Below are 24,858 nucleotides of genomic sequence, written 5' to 3'. Positions count from 1 at the left end.
AATCATTCTCCAGTTCCCTCTGTTTTCAGTAAATAATCATTCTTGAGCACAGACACAGCAAACAGGTAAATGGTGAGTTTCCCCTTTAAGCTGGGGGAATTAGGACCCAGGGAACACTGGGCTCTGAATGGAGGACAGTGGAGTGTCTATTTGAAAGAAACACACACACACACACACACACACACACACACACACATACAGTCACAAACAATACAATGTGTGACAGTCAGTGCCATACACAGCACAGGACAGGGATGAGAGTGTTTCTGGTGGACGGTGATGAGAGAAGAAGCAGCATCTCTGAAATCATCATGGACTCAGAGATCAGCACTCCTTCAGTTCGACATGTGAATGGGGGATGAGTCTGGACCTTTGCAGCGTCTGCACTGAAGGATCAAACTTCTTTTGATGACCTGGATTTTTTTTAACCTGGAACACTGACTATTTCACTTTTTGGGATTAAAAAAACAAGATAAAATACTATAAAGCTGGACTACCTTTGGCTTGGGTCGATAGAAACAACATGTTGTATTGCAATCGAAGCTTCGTCAGGTCAGACGTCTGATTCACCTGTTTGGTCTGAATTGCAACAAACAAAAAGAGGATTATGGGTAAGTTACTTTTATGTTTAATAAGCTTTGTTGTTGTTGTTAATGCTGTATCTGTTTTTATTTATCATCGGCATTGTAAACATAAATAGAGTCTCATTGTTATTATTTTTAACCAAACAATGAGAAATGAAGGCACTCGTATGTTTTGTTACGTTTATTATCAGTGCAGCTTTGTATGTTGTAAAATGCAACCGATTTTCTGCCTTTTTCTTTATCACATTCTGGAGCAGAACTTTAATCCTTTAAATTGTATTTTCCCCCCTGAAACAGATAATAAAGAAAGTAGTATATGTCTTCGTCTAGAAACTGCTTAAATAATCTTTTTATGATATCACAATTCATCTTTGTACATTTGTCTAAAAAGACCTCACTCTTTTGGACATTTACTTTTGTTCTCTCTTTGAGTGCAAGTGGGTTTTATATCAATTTGTCCCTTTATTCTCCCATTTTTCTTTGATTCTCAAAGCATCAAACACATGAACAAAACAACACATATTCAGGAACAGTTGGACCTAAGACAGAAAGCAGTCGGAGAGACCCTGTCCAAAATCACAGCCTATTCTCCTCAAAACTATTATCACTGATAATTCGGTAGTTTCTAATCTATATTGTTTATATTTCTAAGTATATTTAAGCTTAAAATATGAAAACTTGTGAAAAAATTTAAATATATATACATTTTTATAATTTATATACATACAGACAGACTTGTCATATATTTCTTTATGGATAAGGTATAGGGATTGTTTTTTATTATTAATCGAATTTGTTTTTAGTTTTTATAAGGGTCCGGACTTAAAATGGTCTGTTTTTTTTCTTCCATTTACAGACTTTACAGAGAGATACAGGACATGAAGACATTTGAGAAACAAATGGAGGAAGTTATGAATGAATAATGGCCGACAAGATTGGTCTCATGATAGCCTCTCCGTCAGATCAATCAATCCCAAACCTCACCACAGCCCAATGGGAGGCCAATCCCACAGTGCCTGCCGACGTGAGCGTCGTCACAAGCTCCCAGTCCCAGATAAAGGACCTGTTCGGGTTGTTCTGCATGGTCACCCTTAACCTCATCGCCTTGTTGGCCAACACCGGCGTGATGGTGGCCATTGCTCGTGCACCTCACCTGAAGAGGTTTGCATTTGTGTGTCATCTCTGCGCGGTGGACCTGCTGTGCGCCATCCTCCTCATGCCTCTGGGGATCATCTCCAGCTCGCCGTTCTTTGGCACCGTGGTCTTCACTGTTCTGGAGTGTCAGGTTTACATCTTCCTCAATGTTTTCCTCATCTGTCTGTCCATCCTCACCATCACAGCCATTAGTGTGGAGCGTTACTTCTACATCATACACCCAATGCGTTATGAAGTCAAGATGACAATCAACCTTGCTGTTGGTGTCATGCTCCTAATCTGGGTTAAATCGGCCCTCTTGGCTCTGGTCACGCTGTTCGGTTGGCCACCTTATGGACATCATAGCTCCATCGCTGCGGCTCACTGCTCTCTGCATGCGAGCCACAGTCGTCTGAGGAGAGTATTTGCTGTGGTCTTCAGTGTGATTTGTTTCCTGGTCCCTGCGGTGGTTATCTTCGCAGTTTACTGTGCCGTGTACAAGGTCGCTCGTTCCGCAGCCCTGCAGCAAGTCCCCGCTGTGCCAGCATGGGCAAACGTGAACCCAGCTAAGGATCGCTCAGACTCCATCAACAGCCAGACCACCATGATTACCACCAACCGCACTCTGCCCCAGAGACTGTCTCCAGAGAGGGCCTTCAGCGGCAGCAAGGCTGCTATTACCCTGGTGTTCATCGTGGGCCAGTTCTTGGTTTGTTGGTTACCGTACTTCATCTTTCACCTGCAAATGTCTCTGACTGACTCCATGCAGAGCCCCGGAGACTTAGAGGAGGCGGTCACCTGGCTCGCTTACTCCTCCTTCGCAGTGAATCCGTTCTTCTACGGCCTGTTGAACCGACAGATCAGAGAGGAGCTGGTGAAGTTTCGACGCTGCTGCCTGACCCAGCCTGTGGACTTTGGGGCATCCAGCCACGAGGGCTCCCTGCAGGAGAACTTCCTCCAGTTCATCCAGAGAACCAGCAGCACAGCTGAGACCCAGTCCAGCTGTGCCAACTCCAGCCCCAGAAACACTATTAACCAGGGGATAAAGATCCCTGGACAAATACCTGAGGAACGCGCCTGAACATTAACCGACCTGAACGATGGACAACAGTCCTTATATATATTATATTTGTGCATATGGTCTCGATAAAATACTGACAGGCCCCTATTTATATTGAAAGGATTATGAGTTCCTGTAAGTGTTGCTTCTGTCCCCACAGGCTGCAAAGAGGTCTCTTCTTGAAAGCAATCACATTGTAAGTGATGGCCGACAAAATCAATAATCATTATTCTGTGCAACAGTTTAAGACTCATATTATTTTCTGCTGAAGTTACGGGTGTTATTTGGCTGAGAGCAATGACCTGTATGGATTTTTGTCACCAATCACTTATTCATTGAAATTGCTTAAAGCTGCTATGGTGGCTATTATGGCCAAAAGGATCCATCAGACCAAGCCCTGTCCCAATTCCTCTCCCTTGGCCCTTCGCTGGTAGTGTCCCTCTCCAAACAAGGCCACAAGGGAGAAGTGGTCAAGATCCATTAATTATTCTCTGAAAAATCAATAAAAATGTGGAAAAACACCATGTCTTGCAATGTTTAAGTGAAAAAAACCAACTGGATCAGACCCCTGAAATCCTGCCACAAACCACACAAACCAACCAACAAACAAACGCACAGGAGGAAGTAATACTTTAATGTACACGTGTAAATGTCAGTGTTGTTTTAAGACAGACCTGAAAAAAATACGATCCCACACTTAGAATAAATGTTAAATGTCCTGTGCCTTTCTCAGTTTAATTCATGTAGGCTTTTTCATTACAGGTCAAGGTGCTACGGCTCTACTGTGGCCCCTGAAATATCTAAATAAATGTGATGAATGTTCCCCTCTATGTAATTTAACAATATGTCACCATTGGCCTGGTTTTGTGGTGTTTGTTAAAATGTTTTATATGTTTGTAAATGTGTAAATATGGAGTTTTACTACAATAACACAAAGTGTAACAATTGAAGTTGGGAAATGTACATTTGGGACATGCTGTGTTGTGTAGACGAAGGGTGCAGCGTTATCAGAAAGTGTTTTTGATTTACTGGTGCACAGTTGGGCAGCACTCTTACTTTTGCCACATCAGTATAATTCTTTGGGTTACGTGTGGCCTTGATAGGATAAAAGCCGTCAGGCTGGGTTCATTAAGGCTGATGTGTGAGTGAGTAATAAATGACAAACTTTGTGGAAACCTCAGTTAAGTCTGGGCTGTGCGTCTTTTGGCTCTTGTCTTCTTCTGCTTTCGGGAAGTGGCCTAAACCAAGAAACACTGCCCCCAACTGCCGCAAAGGTCATTATCTCTCCCCTCTTCGTTTGTTGGTCAGTGTGTTTGTGAGCAAGATTACACAAAAACAACTCGACTTGTTTCCACGAAATTTGGTGGACAGATGCATTATAGATCAGGGAAGAACTCATTCAAATGTTGGTGTGGATCCAGTTCAAAGGGCTGAACCAGGAATTTGTCCTTTTTTCTTTCTTTTACATTGTGAGATTTAAAGAAAAAACATTATCAATGGATCGAGGTAAATTTGGTGCAGCTTAAATTAAATCCAAGGGGACTGTTGGCAGAGGTGTAGTGCTCCACTGAGCGTCATTCCACTGTATTGTATTTGAATAACATATTTTGGCTCTACTGTCATTTATTTCATGCCACTAACAATATGCTCTATTTCCCAGTGTTATATTGATGCCTGACACTGTTGCACACTGTATTTGATGTCAGTGTTGCCGAGCAGTGTCGTCTACATCTGAGGAATAACTTGATAAACAGCAGCACAGTGTGACTCCCACGTATCACTTTCAGAGCACTGACACGTCGGTGCTCTGCAGAGTGAGGAGCTCTCATGAATCGGAGAGACAATACCTCCGAGTTCCTGCGTGCAACAGATATGCTGCTAGACGCTGAATGTCATCCGCCCCTGTCGTCATGGAAATTGAGTGAGCCTGTGACTCACATAGCAACAAGGACCTTTCGCCTGGATGTATGCTTAAGCTTCGGATTCTGATTGGACTCTACAAATTCTGCCTCATGCCTCCTTTCAAGACGCAGACTGATTACATAAGGTGTATAGGTTCAGATAGAGGCTCATTATCATATGCATTAGTGGCCCAGGTAGAAAAAAGCTCCCTGTGAATATGGGCAGCTGTAATAGCGACATGGTTACTGTAAGGCGGAGATAGTGAATTTCCAATGGAAATCATTACTGGGCATTGATAAAGCTCTAAAAGTGGTGACAAAGTGCTATTTTATGGCCTCTGCTATTTGTATTAGTCTTTCACAAACAGTGGAAAAGACAGAATAGTGTGGTTACTGCAAGTGACAGCAAACACCATTTTGCTGCCACTAATTGGGTTATTCTACACCACGCTTACATAACTGTGATAGTGTGGGTTAAATACTTTGTGTTGGGCTCTGCATTAGGGGGGATATAAATGCTGTACAAACACATACAGTGGGAACCTATGTCGTGAGACTAATGTTTAGATAGTCTGTTTCTGTCTTTAATGCTCGCCTTCACAAATGCATCGCGATTAAATAATGAAAATATTGGCTTTGATTTCATGAACAAACTAGAATGGCACTCCCAGAAAATAATTTAAAATATGTTCCAATCAATTCACCAATTAATAGACTAATCATTGCATCATTGTGTCTAATATTGAGAGTACAATATGACAACATATATAACACAAGTCAAAAGGCATTCAATTTTTATTTAGTTCTATTTCTAACTCAAATGGCACTCAGTAGAACACATCCACCGCCAAGGCCAGTCCCCTTAAATGCAATCAAGCTGCACCAAATTACATACAATAATATATATAATGTGGCTGTTTTTATTCATCAAGATCTGTGCATTATTTCCTGGGAAATTAGTGAAAATGTTGAAGGAAGTGAAAAAATAAAAAGTGAATCCGTCTCGTGATCTGGATCCACACCAACATTTTATGGGTTCTTTCCTGTGCAATACCACATCCTCTCAGCAAGTTTCGTGGTAGACCATTAAGTAATCTGGTTCATAAACACATACTGTATCCAGGTCTATCGTGTTTTAAACCCTGTTCATTTGTTTGTTTCAGAAACAGAAATCAGTATTTCTGATTCTGATTTCTGATTCTAAAACAAACAAACGAACAGGGTTTAAAATGTGATAGATCTAGATACAGTACGTGTAAAGCTAAACATTAGTGAATACAAATTATGACACATTCTGGACCACCATAATATCTGCTTTAAGAACATTTTCACAACCACCAGAGGTCTCTATAGCATTCTCATCCTGAATTCATATAACAGGCTTGAGCCTATTATTTCAGATACATCTGGATGAACAGGTTTGACTGTAAGAGCTCAGCATCCTTTCAAATTTGACCAGGCTCTATGCAGTCACCTAGAAAATGTAATATGTGCAAATGTAGACCACTGTAAAAAGTAGGAGGAGATTTATCAAATCAACCCAGTTGTACAAACACTACAAGCAGTTTTCAGTAGATTTACATCAGCTGTCGCTGGAATAGTTTAATAAACCCCATTAGACAACATTCACTGACAGAAACTAATAAAATACATTTTTGGTAGCTTAATAATTCTGTGTTACCTGTATGACCCTTTTTCTTTTGCTTCGCTCTCATCTTTAATGAACAGCGCGTCGTCATTTGATGTAACTATCAATTGAAACGATTGTTTTACAAACATTTACCAGATGTGGGTAAATTAGCTTCTGTTAAGCTGTGGATCGTCAGACCTCAGACACAATCACAAGACAATCTGTGGGGCTCTTCATCGTCATGGTTTCCACACACACACACATCGCTAACCAGCAGCCAATCAGACCCTGTCACCATACCATTACCACTGCAGTATTTCTGCTGGAACTGGGAAGACAAGTTGTAATGGAACAAATGAACTATTTGGGCATGTGTGAATGGAAACTGTAGCTAATTTACCCATCAAGGATAAATGACGAGGGTTTATCAGAAAAAAACAAAACAAATATTAGACAATCCATGGCCAGCAGAGAGCGCTATACACCGACGGATTTTCCTTATCACAGGAGGGGTTCTAGTGATTGTAAAACAAACTGTGAAATATCTTTCATCTGCTTAGTGAGTACTGATGTTATTTTCAAAATAAGAATGACATCTCAGGGTTCATCAGATATTGGAGTCTGTGGAGTATTTAATGGCCAGATTTGGTCTGGGGATCAATGTAAATCAACAATTAACCCGTCATTACATCCATACTTACTAGCATGTGTATATTCTTTCCTATTACAGCCATAAGCCTCACCTCCAAACTAATACATATTCTTAGAATGAATGCACACTGATTTTATGCTATTAGTAATTACCCTCTGACATTTCTCATGTACAAGTAAGTCTAAATGAGACTTTCCTTGCAGGGTGTCAGTGGAGACGGGCCTGTAAAAGCCAATAAAGGCATTCCTCAAGCAGAGGCACGGCAGTCAGCAGCCCACTATGTTCCACCTGGGTGTCAATGAGCCGCCGGCAGAGGTTGGAGTGGTACACCATCCTCCTGCCACATCCCGCCCCTCCTCCATGTTTCCAGCGACAGCAGTCGAACGAGCAGAGACACAGCCTGAAAATCGAGGATCCAAGAGATCAAAAGATAAAAGACCAGAGGGGGATGTTGTGGATGTGGATGTACAATCTAAAGATGTGGATTCCACACAGAGACACAAGGCCTCTGAGTCCCAACAGGGATCCTGAAAGAGTCGACACAAGTCTTAAGGTAACTGATGTGACCTGCCAAGATGATTTAACCAACATAAAACACACATAAACCATAACAGAGGCCACAGGCTGAGGTGCAACACGTCATTTGTGTCTGGAGACATAATGAAATTAAACAACCATGATGTCGGGGCTGAGCTGAAGAAGAAATCTGTGGTTACGTTCATGTATTCACTTTTATTAAGGGGATTCACAATGATGAGGGTAAATGCAGCTCACAAATAAAATGGTGTCTGTATTCTGGTGCTGGTTCTTCATCTTTCTTGTTTTTCTTCTCAATGCGAAACTGGATGGGCTGGTAAGTGCGCGGCCCGACACTGACCTCAAGTGGACATAACCATAAAGCACAATATAGTACGTCAAAATGTGTGATTAAACTCCACTGCCACATGTTAGAGCCCCCTGTTCCCAGTGATCATGACCTGTGTACAGCTCCTCATCAGCAACATGCACTGGGTCCAGACTGTGTGGCAGCATACTGACCGTCAACCACTTCCTTACCAATACAGACAGCATACAAGTTCCTTAAAGGTCAATTAAGATCTGCATCATAATTGGTATATGATTAGTTTGTAATATTAGTCAGTTGTCATGATGTCAACATAGATGTCAAGCCGTCCAAAGAAGTTGTTGTTTAATAAACAGAGAAAACACTGAGAATTAGTTCACAGTGCCTGTGTGGAGATGTGAGGTAAACAGTGCGGAAACATTTCAATGCACAGAAATAGCAGAAGTAGAGCAAATATGTCTTAAAAAGAATGAAAATATGGAATCAGCACGTGAGCCCAAAGATTGTGATGTGACTGCAAAGCTGGAGGATCTGTCCTGAAGAGGAGAGATGAAGAGATGCTGGTGGAGTCTCCTGGATGGAGCAGAGTGTGTCCGTAAGATAATTTGTTCTATAATAAAAGTTGATGCATATCAACAATCATTTGAATACAAATGACTTTTTTCCATCTGTTTGTCTTTTTTCACATTATGTTATGCTGCAGGTCGTGAAGCAGAAATAATTGCTTTTTCTTTGCACTTAAAAATCGAATTTAACTATTATTTTGAAATTATAAACAAAAATATTTTTAGGTGACCCATTGCACACATTTCAAATGAGACTGCAAACCCGGCTAGAGTTACGGGTGTGAGTCACAAATACACACCCATGTTGTTTGCGAGTAGTTTTATTTCAGCTATTTTTGTCTCTGAGTTATGGTGGAAAATGAAACCATAACAATTTGCCCTGTGTTAAATAAGGCACTTTTATAAGGGAGGGATTTAAAGGGATATGCCACCAATTTTACAGGTTTCAGCCTGTGAAAACAAATGTATGACGTTTTCTATAAAATGGACTTTTCAAATCTGAGAGAATAACACTTGATGATATAATCAGGGATAAATCATTACACATTTATGACAGACATCCTTGTGTTACAAACAGGGGATGGTGGAATATAAAAGAAATGGTTGTCATGGAGGGTCCAGCAAAAGATACGACTGAGTTGCATTGTGGAATATTCAAAATCCAGGATTCTGCATCGTCAAATCTGTCTCTTGTGAATGTTTTGACCCTTTGAGGGAACCACGCGTCACTCATCGGATGGCTGAGGTGCAGGAGGTAGAGCAGGTCAACCACCAACTGGGAAATAACCACTGGTTCAATTCCCAGTTCCTCCATTCCGCATAACCAAGTGTCCTTAGACAAAATCCCACATTTGCTTTGCCGGCAGTGTGTGAGGAATGTGTAATAGAGAAGCTGCTGCACATGGATGAACTAGGGTGAATGGGTGAATTTGCGTGGTCATCTAGAAAAGTGCTTTTAATTTACCATTTTTCATGCTCAGGTTAAATTACATTACACAATAGATAATTAGCAACATTTTGTAATTGTGTCACTAAAAACAACCAGCACTGTTTATTGCCAACACCCCCCCACATTGTAATCTAACCCACTGAAATCTACTGCATGACTGACTCTAAAAATAGCGGTGAGGTCCCTGTGCTGTACGTCTGTCTACATTAAACAGATGATAGGAGCCGCTGCACCCTCAGCTTGAATTGACACCCATGGGGGCCGAGGTATGTCCACCATGACTCTTTGCTGAGCTATTTCTGTCCCTCTGCCTTCATGCCTAACCGGCCTCCACTCTCTCCGCCCCGCCTCGCCGAGAATACTCCTCTAATTGAGTTGGCTCCTGGTCACATGTGCCCTGATCCCATTGCAGCCCCTCCCTCACGGAGTCTGTCTCTGCCACCAGGGAACTGGGGCAAGGAATTCCAGTCCCTGCTCTGAAACCGTGCTTCCTGTACTCTTCTGATCGGGACAAACAGCAGCAGAGAGTTGGGTGCGCTGCAGCGGGAGCCCTTCATCAGGACCTCGTCCCCCTCCACGTTTTTGGCAGAACTATTTTCCGTTTATGAAACCCACTGATATAGAAAGCTATGACTGATAGAAACAACTGCACAGCTGAGGGAAGACTGAATTAGAGTTTTATTTTTGGGGGCCTGCAATTTAATGCATCGCTACGATCAGAAACACTGTTTATGAGGAGGCTCGGGACTTACATTATGTAAATTATCTGTTGTTCACTCCAAGGCTGGGATATAAACAACCGAGCCGCTTCATTAGTGAGATTGAAATGAAGGAAATAAACATTTGATTAATGTAAATAAATAAACAGCAAACTATATATTTTCTTTGCCCTGGGTCTCAAAGACTGGATTGATTATTTCTTCCATGCCCACTCAGCCTTTTTACATGTTTTATGGCATTGTTTGCACAAGGAAACATTAGCACTTGGAAATATATTTGTTAAGCAAAATGGGCAAATCTGTCTTTACAAGTCCTCCAAATTGAATTAAATAATCAAAGCTTTATTTTGCGATAGAAACAAGCTAATTAATGAAACTGTATAGTCACAAAATCTCTGTTGAATACATTTAAGTGCAGAACAGCATTACTACTTTACAGAGTGTTAACTGGAGGTCTACAGAGACAGTAAAGGTGCATTTATGAAAATCAGATATGAGGAATTAGTGTTTGAAAAAGTGTGAACTAATATAAAATTATTCCTTAATACTTTTTTGAAATATAATCATCATATTACTAAACGCTGTGTTCGCTACGATCAGAAACATTGTGTATGAGGTGGCTCGGGACTTACATCATCACTTTATTGGTGAGATTGAAATAAAGAAAATAAACATATTGATTCTTATAAAATAGCTATGAAATACTTTTGTGTTTTTTGGCAGTTTGCCCAAAGAAATATGTATTTGTCATGCAAAATATGTTAATGTCTCTTCACAAGGCCTCCAAATTAAAGGTTCAGTGTGCAGGATTTAGTGACATCTAGTGGTGAAGTTGATGTTGCAGCTGATCACATCAACCTCCCCTTCCAAACATGAAAGAGAACCTGGGGTAACCTTCGGTTTTCATAAAAACTCAAAAGGTGTTCAGTTTGTCCAGCTTGGGCTACTGTAAAAAAACATGATGGCCTCCGTAAAGAGGACCCGCTCCTGATGTAAATATAAAGTATTTAAATATAAACGGCCCATTCTAGGGTAAAGAACAATTTGTACAATTTAGCTGAAACACACTAGTGAAAACATCACTAGGATTATTTTATATAATCTCTACCAATAGATCCCTTTCGCCTGCAGGGGCATTGTACAAAATTAGATTTGAAGAATTAATCTTTGCAACAAGTGTGGACTAATTTGAATTATCATCACAAAACACTGTGTTCCGACAAGAACCTGGAGCAGAAGGGTGTGTTGGTGCTCGACTGTCTTACTCCCTGTGGTGGAAGTTCGTGCCACTGTGCAAACTCTGCCCAGTTCTTCCCACAGCCCCATGTGAAATGTGACACAAGCCTGGGTCCTTTAAGGCATGCCTTCTCTGTCTGTGTGCACTACATTGTGGCGTGTGAGTGTATATGCTATTTTTTTTTGTGCGTGCTGGGTGGTGGTCAGGCCTCCATTTTTACCAGGACGTCTGCAGCTGCTGTCCACTGGTATGTGAGTGGGAGCGTCCCGGCGGTGATACAGGAGTTCAGACGGTGGCTGCGAGCAGTTTGATCCAGGAAGGTTCACTCTCACTCTCTGTCTCTCTCTCTCCGGCCCGTTCCAGGACCTGCAGCCCGACCATGGCGGATCAGTACCAGTACAACGCCACCGAGGAGAAGACCGTGAAGGACAGCCACACCAAGGAGATCGACCTCATCAACAGAGACCCCAAGCAGATCAATGAGGATGTAGTGAAGGTTTGTGCAGCTCGCAGGCGCCACCCTGTCGCCGAGAGGATTAACAGAGTGACCCCTACTTTGGCATGTGTGGAGAAAATGCAATAAATGGTTCATAGGCACAAAGACAGGAGAGCAGGTTATTATATTGTCTGGAAAAGCCCTGAAATAGACCGAGAGCTATTCCTGTTGCCTGTGCAGGACTTAGGGGTTATTTTGGGAATGAGGTAGAACGGTATGACACTGATACTCTGTGACACCGTGTTTTATTTAGGTTTGACAACTGTTTATGCTGTGATTGTTGCTACGATACCACCACAACCCAGTCTCTGTAAAGACAAGGCTGAACATACATTGAGATTAGATTGTGTTTGAATGAAAGTTCCTGTGAGAGGATGGTAAATCGTGAGTTATGAGTTGAGGACATGTTCAGTTTTTACGGCTGAATTTGGAATGATTCACCGATTTGGTCCTATTTGTTTCCGGCCATTAAGACGCTAATATAACTAATTTAATCAGCAATGACTGATCTGGTGATATTTCCACAATTTATTTTTCTTTGCCAAACCCTGAGAACAAAGATTGGTTATATCGATTAAACAAGTCCCTTTAATTGGAAGAGCAATCCAATATAACAGCTTTGTGCCAGTTCTCTCATTGTATTTCTACTGAACACCAACTGTGCTTTTGCAGAATTTTGACTCTACAAATCCTCCCAGACCTCACAGAGAAAAATATTAAACAGAAAATACATGTCCAGCCATTTATTCAGAGGATGATCTCAGGCTGCTATCTCGACAGGAAACCCACAGTGATTTGTTCCTACTCCAGTGGATCTGAACAGAAAGAAAAAACGGTTTTAGGTGTGCGGGGCGTCTACCTGTCAAGATTACTGACAAGGTGGTTCACGCACGTACTGACACCTGAAGACAAATTGGAACATTGTCCAGCTGCTCTCGTGCATTTTACGTGAAAACATCTGTCAGAATGATTTGGGCCCAGCAGTTAATATTAATTCCATGGAATACAACAGATAAATTGGATTCTCTGCACAAACACACTTGACACGTTTGACACGCGGAGCCCACAGAGGTCTCGTGGTGGGGAGATGTTTAAAATGAAAGGATGTGCACTAATGAAAGCCTCTTTTAAATTTCTTAAAAGGTGGAGTTTGAGGATGTGATTGCAGAGCCCGATGGAACACACAGCCTGGACGGAGTGTGGAAGCTCAGCTACACCACCTTCACCGTGTCCAAATACTGGTGTTACCGCATCTTGTCGGCCATCTTCGGCATCCCCGTGGCTCTGCTCTGGGGCTTCCTGTTCGCCTGCATCTCCTTCTGCCACATCTGGGCGGTGGTTCCCTGCATCAAGAGCTGCCTGATTGAGTCCCAGTGCATCAGCCGCATCTACTCCCTCTGCATCCAGACCTTCTGCGACCCCTTCTTCGAGGCCCTGGGCAAGATCTTCAGCAGCGTGCGCGTGGCGCTGCGCAAAGAAGTCTAAAGAACTCTACGCAGTAGTGTTTATAGTACGATCGGATGCAGTCCGGTATCTTTTTATACACCAGGAGATAAATCCTGTCATCTTGCTTACTCCCTGATACTCCTCCTGCAGTTCCCTTAACACGCTGCTCTCCACCCTCCCATCTTCTAGCCCTCGGCTCGGAGTCCTGACATGCCTGCTGTGCCTTTTGCCACCAGAAGCCCTGCGACAGCTGCAGCAGGCAGCGTGGTTCTGTGACAGCTCTGGCAGTCCTGGAGGGCTCTGTGCTCCTCACTGTGGCAGAAGAGGGCCGTCGGCCTTCGCAGGAGGATCTGTCCTCTCTCACTTATTCACATGACAAAAAGCTCCGATTACGTCTACTTCATTCACAACAAATGTAATTAACTCCCCGACTCTGCTGCATCTCTGGACGATGCTGCCTGTATGCATGACACATTTGGCTATATTGAAAGTTATAAGGAGGCTGTGTGTTGCTGTGTCCACTGTGTTTGACTTGATATTGACTGAATTGAATTTGACACTTTCATGTCTGTACACTTAACCTTATTTTAAAAACGCTAACAGAATGAAAGGAAGAGAGATGTTTTCTGAATGTCTTGATCAATATTGTCTGATTTCTCCGTGTATTAAAACATATATATATATATATTCTGATATATTTCCCTCTTAATTTGTGACAAATCAACAGTAACTAGCTAGGACATTTTAATCAAAGTGTGATGGGTGGAGTATTAAATCTACATGTTTGTATATTTCAGTTTGTGTATATGATGATTTGAAAGTAAAGTATATACATTTTGTTGCTATTGTGTACTTACAGTGTATAAAGAAAAAATATGCATTGGCTGAAACTTAGACACTTTAGACCTTATGATAAGTATATTGCACCACGGCCTCAGTGTTCGATTATATGTGTGTCATCTCAAATCTTTTCAAGAAGCTTGCAACAAATATTCTTTATGTTCACCAACATATTACTGCGGTCGTCCTGGAGGCACTGGCCTGTGAACTGTGAACCATTAGAGCAGCGGTGTCAAACCCATTTTAGTTAATACGCCGAAGTGGGCCAGAGCAGTAAAACCATTGCATCACAACCTGTAGATAACAACACAACCAAATGTTTCCCTTTAAAAGAGCACAGAGCAAAACCAACAGCCTGAGATGTGAGAGGAGAATTAAGAACAATTTCAAAAGGTTTGCATGTTTATTTCCAGAGAATTGATCAGTGAAAGTCTCTGAAGAAGCATTTTACATGAAGCGGTCGACTTAATGTCACATCTTAGCCTTAACAAGTGCAACAATATGTCTTGAGAAAACAATATTCAACAATATGTCTGCGTGTTTTCCCACTTTCAGTCAGTCTGCTATCATCTGTGTTTTACTCTGGTGGTGTCTGTCATCGGGACCAACTCCTCAATGACAGTCCTGAGCATCAACACCACAAATGTGTCTGGCTATTTGAGCAATGTCCGTGTTTGTCTAAGTTGCTGCTCCTGAAAATACCACACATGACATAACTTTGTTGTTAATGTGGCTGTCCAGTTCTCTAGCAAGATCCACAATCAGTCAGCCACAGAGTTTCTTTTGTTGGTAAAGTCCTGTCACTTGTCTGGGCACCAACTGGTGACACTTCATTCCAAACTGCTTCCTCAGACAACTCGTTCCAACAACTCCCGTTGTCGCATTGTTCGTCACGATGAGTCTCATAGTTGTGTTGAATATTATTTTTCCTTGAGCTACGAAAGGTGCTGAGATCAAATCAAGTTTACTTTCCTCACGTGGTCCACATGAACATTAGCTCTCATTTGATAGTGTCTCACTTGTCTTTATGTGGTTTTTAGTCATACCACCTGCTGCTCTTAATAGGGCAAAGCGACACCCAGTGGACAAATCAGGAACAACCGTGCTTTTTATTAGAAAAATAAATCTTTCATCACACCTCTTTAAACTTTGCACAGTGGTCCTATGGGCTGGATTAGACCTGCGGCCCGCTTGTTTGACACCCCTGCACTAGAGGTGGCGTTTGTATGTCTCTCACGCGCTTCTCTGTTGAGTCGGAGATCCATTATTGATTATTCAGCTTCACTCTGGTGGTTGTAATATGTGAACAAGAGTGACTCACTTGCCAGCTAATGTGGTCAAGCACTGCAGCCACTTTCATTTCAGCAGAACAAGGACAATGATCACCTTTAGCACCATATATATATATGATACATGCAGGAAGGTGAGAAACACATTCAAATGAGGAATCATTTTTTTGAATCCTCAAATAGAAGCTGTTAAATTCAACAGCAATTTACTGGTTGTGTTATTTCTTATTCCTTCTTTTAAAACTACTACAGAGAGACATGAAATATATAGAATGAATGTTTTTGGTGTGAACTAAATCACACAGATCTAAAGGTTTTTACATTTATTTAATTTTTTCCCCTCCTGCAAATGATGAATTAAATGTGTGAAATTACAGATAATGTACAAAAAAACTACCCACCAGTTATTTTGGTCCTAACATTGATTAAAAAGTCTTAGATTACAAAGATTTATGTGACAGAATTTCTTGCGATAATTCAAATGAAAGAAGCAAAGTGTTACAGGTATAAAATAAATAAATTTCTCCTAAAAAGAAATATAAAAGTAGACTAAAATAGTGTTTAATAATTATTAACTAGTTACATTAATCTATCTTGTAATCCAATATGCAATATAATGCAGTATAATGCAGTTGAATAATTCTGCACTATTTACCCTACTGTATTAAAATCAATTCTAGGGGAGGACAGTTGAAATAAGTAGAACAACATTATGAACTTCACAAAGAAAGAATGTATTACAGCATATTGTTCAGCCTTTTATTGTTCAGCTTTTGTTTTAATCAGGACACTTCTCATTGTTGTAAATGATTACTGATGTGCTAAGTGGATCACATCCTTGACAGCTCATATTCTTGAAACATTTTACATTTACAACGAATTATAAAACAGACAATGAGAAACGCTATAGAGTGAATTCATGGCTCAATGGTAAATAGGAGGATACTTCATGCAGCAGCTGTGACCTGAGACTACCTCCTGGAACATGCGGTTCACCTCTCGGGACTGCACAATCTCCAGATCTTGACCCAGTAATGTGTTTTGGGACTGAGGCCGAATGGGATGTTCAAAGTTTCAATGTGCTGCCAAAAAATGTCCAGGAACTCTGTGACGTCCTAAATTCAGACAAACATCCCTCTGGAAGCTTTCCAGGAACATTGCCAAGGATTTTTTCAGTCTGTTTCGGAGGCAGAAGGACTTCTGCATCAGGTCGGTGTAAATAATAAAGCCATCAGTGTATTTTTTTGCCACTTTCATTCTTTATTGATTTTATTTGTAACTTTTTTCAGAAATCTTTACCAGTGACAGCTAAAACAACGTACATCAAACAGAAGCTCAAGTAACAGCTTACACATGCAACCCATCGCAAATGTAACAAAGTGAACAACACTGTACACAATATTTAATATAGGTGACTGATTTCATTATAACACAACTGAATCAATGGTGTAGTTGCTCAGGGCTGACAGGGCTTCAACTAGCATTCAATCTTCTTTTTTTATCTTTCTCTTTTCCACACTCTGCCCAGTAAATGTGTAAATATATACTGTACATCTATAAAAAGAAATGTATGAACAAAAAACAAAAGATTCAGTGGATTGCTCAGCTCGGTCCATGATCATCTTGAAAGCTTTTATTTACAAAATATTGCCCCTTAATTAGAGTTTGTAGATTTTGCCTACAAATTTCTTATTTCACAATTATATTTTCACTATGTCCTGTATATTAATGTAAATAAAATATTTTAAGAGCGTTGTTGTCATTCCCCTTCTGGGCTTTGAACAGCAACCTTCAGGGAAAGAGGTATCTGCAGGAGTCAAACGGCTGGATTCTTTTTTAATGGCGACAGCATGTGGTTAAAGGCCAGGAGGGCAGCTTGGGGGGGGGGGGGGGGGGGGGTCCATGCTTATGTGCTAGTAGTCTGTGTGAGGCTCCTCTGACTGCTGGTGCTCTTTATGACAAACGTTGAGGAGTTGCTCTTGTGACTGGAGTCAAAGTCGGGCTCACAGCGGCACTGGGATGACTTGAGGTAGCGAGTGGAACAGCACAGAAAGTTCTGCCTAAGATCCTGGAACAGGTGTCCGGCGAAGCACATGTAGATCCAGGGGTTACAGCAGCTGTTGAGGCTGGCGAGTAGCATGGAGATGATGAAGGGCATAGCTGCAGAGAGAGAGGAGAGTTACTGGTATGTGAGAGCAAACATTAAAGATTGACGATGCAGCTCTGAGTCCTCCCACTATCCAGAATGGAAGCCAGGATATCCTGGATACGAACACTGCCATTTGGAGCATTGGGCGTCTGCACAGAAACGATCAGGGGATGAAGCCACAGCAGCGAGGTCCCGTCAATAAACGTGCTGGACCAATAATACGATAAGAACTACCTAATGACAGAAACTATCTTTGAAAAAGCATTTGAACGTCCATCTCCCACCCATTAACATGGAGGAGGCCGAATTTATGACCTATACTGCCGCCAGCCACCAGGTGGCAATCAAGATGCTTGGGCTTCACTTTCGGGCAGCAGTCATGTCGTCCATCTTTATACACATTCTATGCAACAAATAATGATATTACTGGGTAAATGTGTATCTACTTCCATTCTTAACAAGTACAGTGACAAAATGTATGAAAGTAGTTCATGAATTTCGTGCACAAACATTTAGTTTTACTTGTGATGGTTTATTCATCCTAATTTCAATCAATACTTTTTAGCCAAGTGGTTGTAGGTATGGTAGCGGTCAATCCATCAGATTATTTTCTCGAAATATTGAATAGATTCACATTTTTCTTCAAATTTTCTTTTTTTTAACACAAATTCATGTCATTGATGAATTATAGCAACTATGATGATCCCCCGTTTTCATCTCATTTCAATTTTCATCTGACTGGGAACTACATAGCCGATTGCAATGCATTTAGAGATCTTTGAGGAAGGAGAGAATTTAATAAAACTTGCAGCACAAGGATGAGATTGTGAATGATTGATTCAAAGAATGGGACCAGCAGAATTGTTCCTCTCACACTGAGGTACTAGCAGTGGCACGTTGGATGCCATTTACGCCACATCAACGCCACCATCCAGCTGACATTTGGCAAGTGAGTATCGGATTTGTGTAATTGGTTCATATCCTGTATTTAACCTCTGCTCACTTTGGTATTTAACCTCCGCTTACTGATTTCAGTCTGTCTGCGCTGCTGCTGTTCGCAGGACGCCTCTAATGATGCTCCCTGAAGTCTAACGAAGATTTGTCATCGTAAATGATTTCTGGAAGGGAATTAAAGTCACACACATGATTAATAAGAACTCTTCATCAGCTATTAAGGATTTGATTTATGAGAGAAAAACATGAACTTAACTGAGTGTAGATCATTTAATTACCCTTCAATTGCAGTTTTATTGGTTTGATAATCTGCTTTTGAGTTCTACATCGAAATGTTTCAGATGAGCAAATGAAACCGATTGAAGGGTGTTTTAAATACTGACCCAATATTCAGATCTGAGCAAGAGAACGCCCATGACATGTACAAGTAAAAACAATGAGTAAATTGACACAGAGCTTCGGCCACACATCAGTCGGCTGTAAATAGGTTCGACCGACATGGAGAGAATCAAACACCTCACTGCAGAAGACCAACCGGTGGTTATCAAGCATTCTTATCAGGGTGGGATGAGAGTGCAGCCTGGACCCAATTTGAATAGCAGGGGGAACTGTGACATGTCTTTACGGGATTCGCTCACAATGTCTTTGCAAAGGGAACGATAAATCACAGAGCGAATGGAGAGGCAGAATATAATCCTCCTCTGGGTGGTGCATCTGTCTTCCTGTCAGAGCTGAAACATACAGGTCAGACCGAAAGGCTGATTCGTGTTCCCTGAAGCCGAACAAGCATTGGCGGCGATCAAATTTAGTCTTTCTCTTATGTTCCAAGTTTGTTTTTTATCGTGGCTTGTAAAGACACATAGAAAAAGAGCTTTAGAGAAAGAACACTTTGCGATTGAACTCTGGTCTTGTTCCTGTCAAGCACATAATGCAAATCAATAGTATGGTCTCAGTGTGAGTCAGTGTCCGAGGGCACCACGCAGGCTCCGCAGGGGAACGGGTTTGTTTTTACAGATTTTTTGGGAGCTTTGTTTGTGTCTGAGTCAGAGTTTAACCTTCAAGTGTTTTTGTCCTTTACATAATGAAATCTGTCTGTTTGTTCACTGCGAAATCACCGTTTGCCTTCACAAAGCTTAAAGAATGGAGCATTTAGCTACCTGCCTCTAATGTTTTCAAAAGTCGTATTGATAAGATTAGAGGGCAGTTGAACCTCCAATCTTTGAAAGGTCCTGACTCTTTCACAATAGATTCAATTTTATCAATCAACCCTCAATAGAAGGGGAATAAGCACATTCAAACTATGAACCTGAAAGTGCATCTGCCTGTTTCAGGTGCTGGGTCATTTGTGACATTTGTACTTTACATAAGTAGTAAGTCAGTGGAGAAAGTGTAGGTGTCTGCAATGAATCAGAGAAGAAACTAGTGCGTTTATACACTGCCATTTCTAGGAGTGGCCTTTTAAAGACGAGTTAAACGAGTTGAAGTAACAGCTAGGTTGATGCTGAAAATGGTGGAGAACATGTCTCTAATGGGTTAATCTCGGAGGAGACCATGGCAGGAATATCCCTGATGGTGCCAATCCCTCAGACACAGGCTGAAAGAATCGACTTTCTGCACCATTGAAAAAAACATAAAGAGAAAAATCAATGTTCATAACTCTAGTACTCTGACACTTAAGATGTTTGGGGCTATTTAAGTCTCGGGGAATATATTATGGATATATTTCATGGTGAGGTCAGGAAGTATAAGTCTGTAGGTATATGGGCAATAAGCATTAATAATTTGTTTTACTGAGCTATATGGTCCTGATTGATTGCTCGTCTGTCACTGCAGTACAAACTGTTTTAAAGGCACAATCTCAGTCAACCCCTAAAAACACAAAGAATGACCGAAAAACTCCAAACAACTACAATCACAGAATCTAAGATCATGTGTTTTAAAACAGTTTATGGTTCATTTATGTAAAAAAATGCAATGTTTAGCAAGAGCTTCCCAGCTTCAAGTTGTCTGGGCTGACTGGGTGGAGAATGTCTCATAATGTTCACTTTATGTGCACATACACAGGTGACACTATCTTTTGGACACAGGCACGTGCCATTGCCAATCATGGCCTCTCTGTTCACGTGGAGGGAAGCCATCAGACATCTGCACCGATCCAGGCTCTGCAGCACAAATTGGTATCATCTCTGTCTTTCCCGTTCACAGACTGAAACAACCTCTGCTGCTATTTTCTGACTACACCGACTTTGAATATTTAACGTTGCAGCATCAGAGCCGACTGCTGTCATTTCCTAGGGCGCATCTAGCCTCATGCTGATTGTTAAAGAATATTACCTCTCAGTGTATTTTACTTTTTCCTCAAAAGTGGAAATGACTGGTGAGAACAATGCACCCGGAGGAGAATGACGCACATGCAGTCACCTGGAAACTTCGGCAAAAACCCTCTGAGGCAGAAGAAAACAACAAAAGTCTATTAATTCTCTTTTCAACAAGAAATTTCCCGATTTTCTTTTTTTAGCATCTGGGCTGTTTGCTTTATTTTTATGTTTTTTATAAAAACGTATTTACTTTACTGTCTGATGAACGACCATCTACCACTGTTAGTGATGGGAAGTGTTTTATTCAAGAGGAGAAGCAGACACATTATTCTGCAAAGTCCTCAAATGAATAGCTCTAATCAGAATAACCTTTTCCAGTAAGTCTTCCCAACAAACAGGTCAATTATATCTTACCTCTCACATTAAACATGTCCTCATCACAATGTGAACTGTGCAAACCCACCATGAAAACGAATTGGCACATTAGTCTCCTCTTGTTAAATCGGTGTGGCCTTGGCAGAGCAGGTCGATAAATATAGGGAGGACATATAGATGGCCGCTTCGTGGCCTATTATGGTTAAATGTCAACGACACACTCCAACGTGCCTCACAGGCACAAGTAGGAGCCGCTTGGCGCGCGCCGTGGCGCACAGTAATTTGTATAATGATTAGCCATCACTCGGTCTCTGCAGCGTGGGGAAGGTCAGAGGGTATTTGGATGTCCGGGAACATGGGATCTTAATGCAGTTTATGCACTTGGAATCAGTGATGTGTTTTAGCATATAGAGCAGGTATATGAGCAATTTGACATATATGAAAAACAGAATATCTATAATGTCTATCAAAGCTACATATGTTTCTCTATGCAAACAACAACAGCACCAAAACATTTGACCGATACACTTGATTATTATTGTAGCAAGACATCACTCATGTTTTTGGTTGTGGGGTGACAGGGATTGATGATTTGTGTTTTTGAATGTTGTTGGATATTTATTTGAAATAGATACATATCAGAAAACACATATACCTGCAGTGTAATCTGTGTCATCCGCATCGCACAGGGTTTTATTGAACCCTATGTGCCTTTATTAACATCTTCTGACTCGTCTGTGAAACTCCTGCCCCAGGTGAATTAGGAGGACACAATAAACACAGCTCAGCTTGTCTTTGTTTGCCTCAGTTTTCTCTGATTGGTGGACAGGCGTTCGCATCCTTGTGCGTAAAGAGAACCAATGCGCACACGGAGAAGGATGAAACATACATTTTAAAATCTCCAAACGTTTCCACCCCTCAATGTTATCAGATAAACTGGGTGTAAATGATGGGTTTGCAATTTAAAAATACAGGACAAGATGGTGAATACCCCAGTGTCCAAAATATGACTTATGATAATAGCACACCAGCCTTTACGCGTTGGTGCGCACTTTATGAAACTTTATTCCTACCCTCACGAGGCGCCTCTGGGTCCCACGCAGACCACATCTGGACAGAGAAGAAGGGGGTCCAGCAGACGATATAAGCCAGGACGATTACAAAAGTCATTTTCACCGTGGTTATCTTCGCCTTGGAGATGAGCTTCACGCTGCTCACACGGGCCAGCGTGTTGCCTTTGGAGGTTTTGGGCGTCAGGCTTATACACTGCTCCCGTCTGGTTTTCAGTCTGAAGTTTTGCCAGATTTTGAAGCTTATCAAACCGTAGCAAAGGCTCAGTATGGCCACGGGGATGATGTATATGGTCAAGCTGATCCATGTGATGTACGCCTTGGCTCCCCACGGCTTCACGAAATCCCCCCAGCAGTCGTAGACCCCTGACCCGACCGAGCCGACCTCTTGCAGCGAGAAGATGAACATCTGCGGGACGCTGAACAGCAGGCTCAGGATCCAGGAGGAGATGACATAGAAACGGTCTTTTCTCCGGTGCAGGGAGCGGAGAGGCTGACAAATCGCCAGGCACCTGTCTACAGACATCAGAACCAACATGTACGTGGACGCGAACATCCCGACAACCTGTAGGTATTTCACCAATCTGCACAAGGTGTCCGGGCCGTAGAAGCGAAAAGTGATGTCCCAGATAAGTTGAGGCAGAACTTGGAATATCGCCACGACCAGATCGGCGATGCTCAGGTGCTTCATGAAGTAGTACATGCGCGACTGGCTGTGCTTGGTGGTGTGGATGGCCAGCAGGACGCACAGGTTCCCCGCCAGCGCCAGGAACAGCACCAGGGCGAGCACGGTCACCTCCACCTTCGCCACCTCCTCATTGCGCTTCAGGGGATTCGTCTGATTCAACCCGGAGGTGCCGTTGGGGAGACTCGAGTTCTTCCACGACTCGTTAAATGGCCACAAGTCACTTTGGTTCGAGATACTTTCCATTGCCGCAGCGTGGTCCTCTATGCGTCAGGGCTGGACGGGCACCTGGAGCCAGGGTCTTGGAAGTGGAAGTCTCCCTCCTGCAGGTGGTAAAGACGGAGAGTGAGATGTGATGAGGCTCAAAACAAGTTTCTCAGGGGATGAAAAAGAGGAAAGGAAGCGCTGTTTAGTTGAACCTCAGTCATCACTGCTTTCCAGAAAGAAAAGACGCACGAGTCCTCAGAGAAAACGAGCAAATGTTTCCACTTATCAAAACTGCATGAAGCGTTTGATAAAGTGTGGGAGCCAAAATAAAGTGCACCTAAGGTTCAGAAGACCAACAAACATCAAAACTGGGGTCTAAACTACTCGAGCAGGACACATCACTGGTCAAAGGTAAATCTCCAAATTCACGGTCCGAGTAAATCCAAATAATTTGCAGGATGATAGTCGAGAAAAATAGATGTTCGGCTTCAAAATGAAATCGGAAACTCTAAAGTTAGAATATGAAAATCAAAATCAAAATCTGCAGAGGTTGAAGCCTCCATCCTCATCCTCTTCTCGGGTAAGAATCGGTCTGACCAGCGCCACAGCTCACAAGTGCCTGTTGTAGGTTGTGTCTGTCCCCAGTTCAGGAGTTAACAGCAAACAGTATTACCATCCACAACCACTAGGGGACGACTCGAGCCATGCATCAACTTCAACTTTTCCTGCCTCAGAGCCCTCGACCCCTCCTCTGAACCTGATCCCCCAGATCTGCTCTGAATCACGGGCCTCATTTGGAGGAGCTGCCAGTGTCATGAGAGAAGATTTGTAGTTGTCAGACTGAGACATGGCTGTGGAAATTCAAATCTGTTCACAGAGATGCTGGGGGGAGATGACAGCGGAGCCTGTGACAAATAGCACATGGTGTCAAAATCTGGGGAGAAAATGAGATTTTTCTTTTTCTTCTGGAGACTCACATATTTTGTGGAAGGACTCTAACCTCAGCTGGTTCTGAACTTGGGGTTAAAAAGGTTCATAACCTCCTGAAAACAAGAAGAGAATGAATGAGTTAATATAAATAAAGGCTTCAGTGCTTGAAAAACACACACACAAAACAGTTCCTCTTCAGCTGGATGGTGAGTTTTACAACTCCAGGGGAACAACAAATAGCCAGTCCATTTGTAGGTCAGATAAATAAGAGGAAACAACTCTTTTCTAAACTAGGATTTAAAAGTTGATGCTCCAAATTGTGTGATGTTATCAAGGCAATTATACTGAAATGAGGCTCATCAAATTATTGTAATAGTACCTGATGATGATGATTTGTCGACCTCCTGCACGTGGGGGAAAAAAACAACAACCATGTGAAGCTGAACTTTTATTGCCAGCTGTGTGCCATGCCCATGTTGATGTCCATCTGCTACATTCCAGTGATTCCTGTGAAAACACATTTCTTCCCTCTTCCCATTCGCGTTGCCAAGTGCGAATGCTGCTGAGGAACCCAGCGACTCGAATGGCAACGATGTGTGTCATTGCTTAATTGATGACACAAGAATGTTAACAACATGCAAAGTGTGATACATTACATGAGAGCAGAGAGCGTAATGCAGAGCCTCCCAGTGAAGGGATGGAGGTGGACAGATTAAAGGGCTCCTAACACGGAGCAGTGGGACAAAAACACAATAGTAAGAGGATTATTAACCTCCATGAAAAACAACTGCCTGTCAGGTCCGCTGCTTAAATTCTGTTTCTA

General features: G+C 42.0%; 4 protein-coding genes across 6 annotated transcripts in view; 3 read left to right on the top strand and 1 right to left on the bottom strand.

The window, feature by feature from the left end:
• Nucleotides 1-24,858, top strand: part of LOC117761837 (olfactory receptor class A-like protein 4) — a 946,130-nt gene that overhangs the window by 236,091 nt on the left and 685,181 nt on the right. The window lies entirely within an intron of this gene.
• On the top strand, nucleotides 209-5,307 carry gpr61l (G protein-coupled receptor 61-like). 3 transcript variants are annotated; one of them, XR_004613889.1, is made up of 4 exons: nucleotides 209-611; nucleotides 1,441-2,828; nucleotides 2,859-3,738; nucleotides 3,774-5,307. XR_004613889.1 is itself a non-coding variant. In XM_034586087.1 (3 exons), the coding sequence occupies exon 2, from the start codon at nucleotides 1,507-1,509 to the stop codon at nucleotides 2,797-2,799; it is 1,293 nt and encodes a 430-aa protein (XP_034441978.1). In that variant the 5' UTR covers nucleotides 209-611; nucleotides 1,441-1,506; the 3' UTR covers nucleotides 2,800-2,828; nucleotides 2,859-5,307. The 3 variants fall into 3 exon arrangements, 1 of the variants encoding a protein (XP_034441978.1); XR_004613888.1 differs by having other exon boundaries at nucleotides 1,441-2,849; nucleotides 2,919-5,307; XM_034586087.1 differs by having other exon boundaries at nucleotides 2,859-5,307.
• cav3 (caveolin 3) lies at nucleotides 11,306-14,609 on the top strand. The gene is made up of 3 exons (XM_034586161.1): nucleotides 11,306-11,523; nucleotides 11,640-11,772; nucleotides 12,916-14,609. Exons 2-3 carry the CDS (start codon nucleotides 11,656-11,658, stop codon nucleotides 13,255-13,257), a joined length of 459 nt encoding a protein of 152 aa, XP_034442052.1. The 5' UTR covers nucleotides 11,306-11,523; nucleotides 11,640-11,655; the 3' UTR covers nucleotides 13,258-14,609.
• oxtr (oxytocin receptor) lies at nucleotides 16,780-23,813 on the bottom strand. The gene is made up of 2 exons (XM_034586094.1): nucleotides 22,217-23,813; nucleotides 16,780-17,507 (listed from the first exon to the last, which is right to left on the bottom strand). The coding sequence occupies exons 1-2, from the start codon at nucleotides 23,142-23,144 to the stop codon at nucleotides 17,254-17,256; spliced, it is 1,182 nt and encodes a 393-aa protein (XP_034441985.1). The 5' UTR covers nucleotides 23,145-23,813; the 3' UTR covers nucleotides 16,780-17,253.

Source organism: Hippoglossus hippoglossus, chromosome 5 (assembly GCF_009819705.1).
Source record: "Hippoglossus hippoglossus isolate fHipHip1 chromosome 5, fHipHip1.pri, whole genome shotgun sequence".
Lineage (NCBI taxonomy): Eukaryota > Metazoa > Chordata > Actinopteri > Pleuronectiformes > Pleuronectidae > Hippoglossus > Hippoglossus hippoglossus.
Note: the sequence above shows the minus strand (reverse complement) of the source record. Positions and strands in the feature narration are given on the sequence as shown.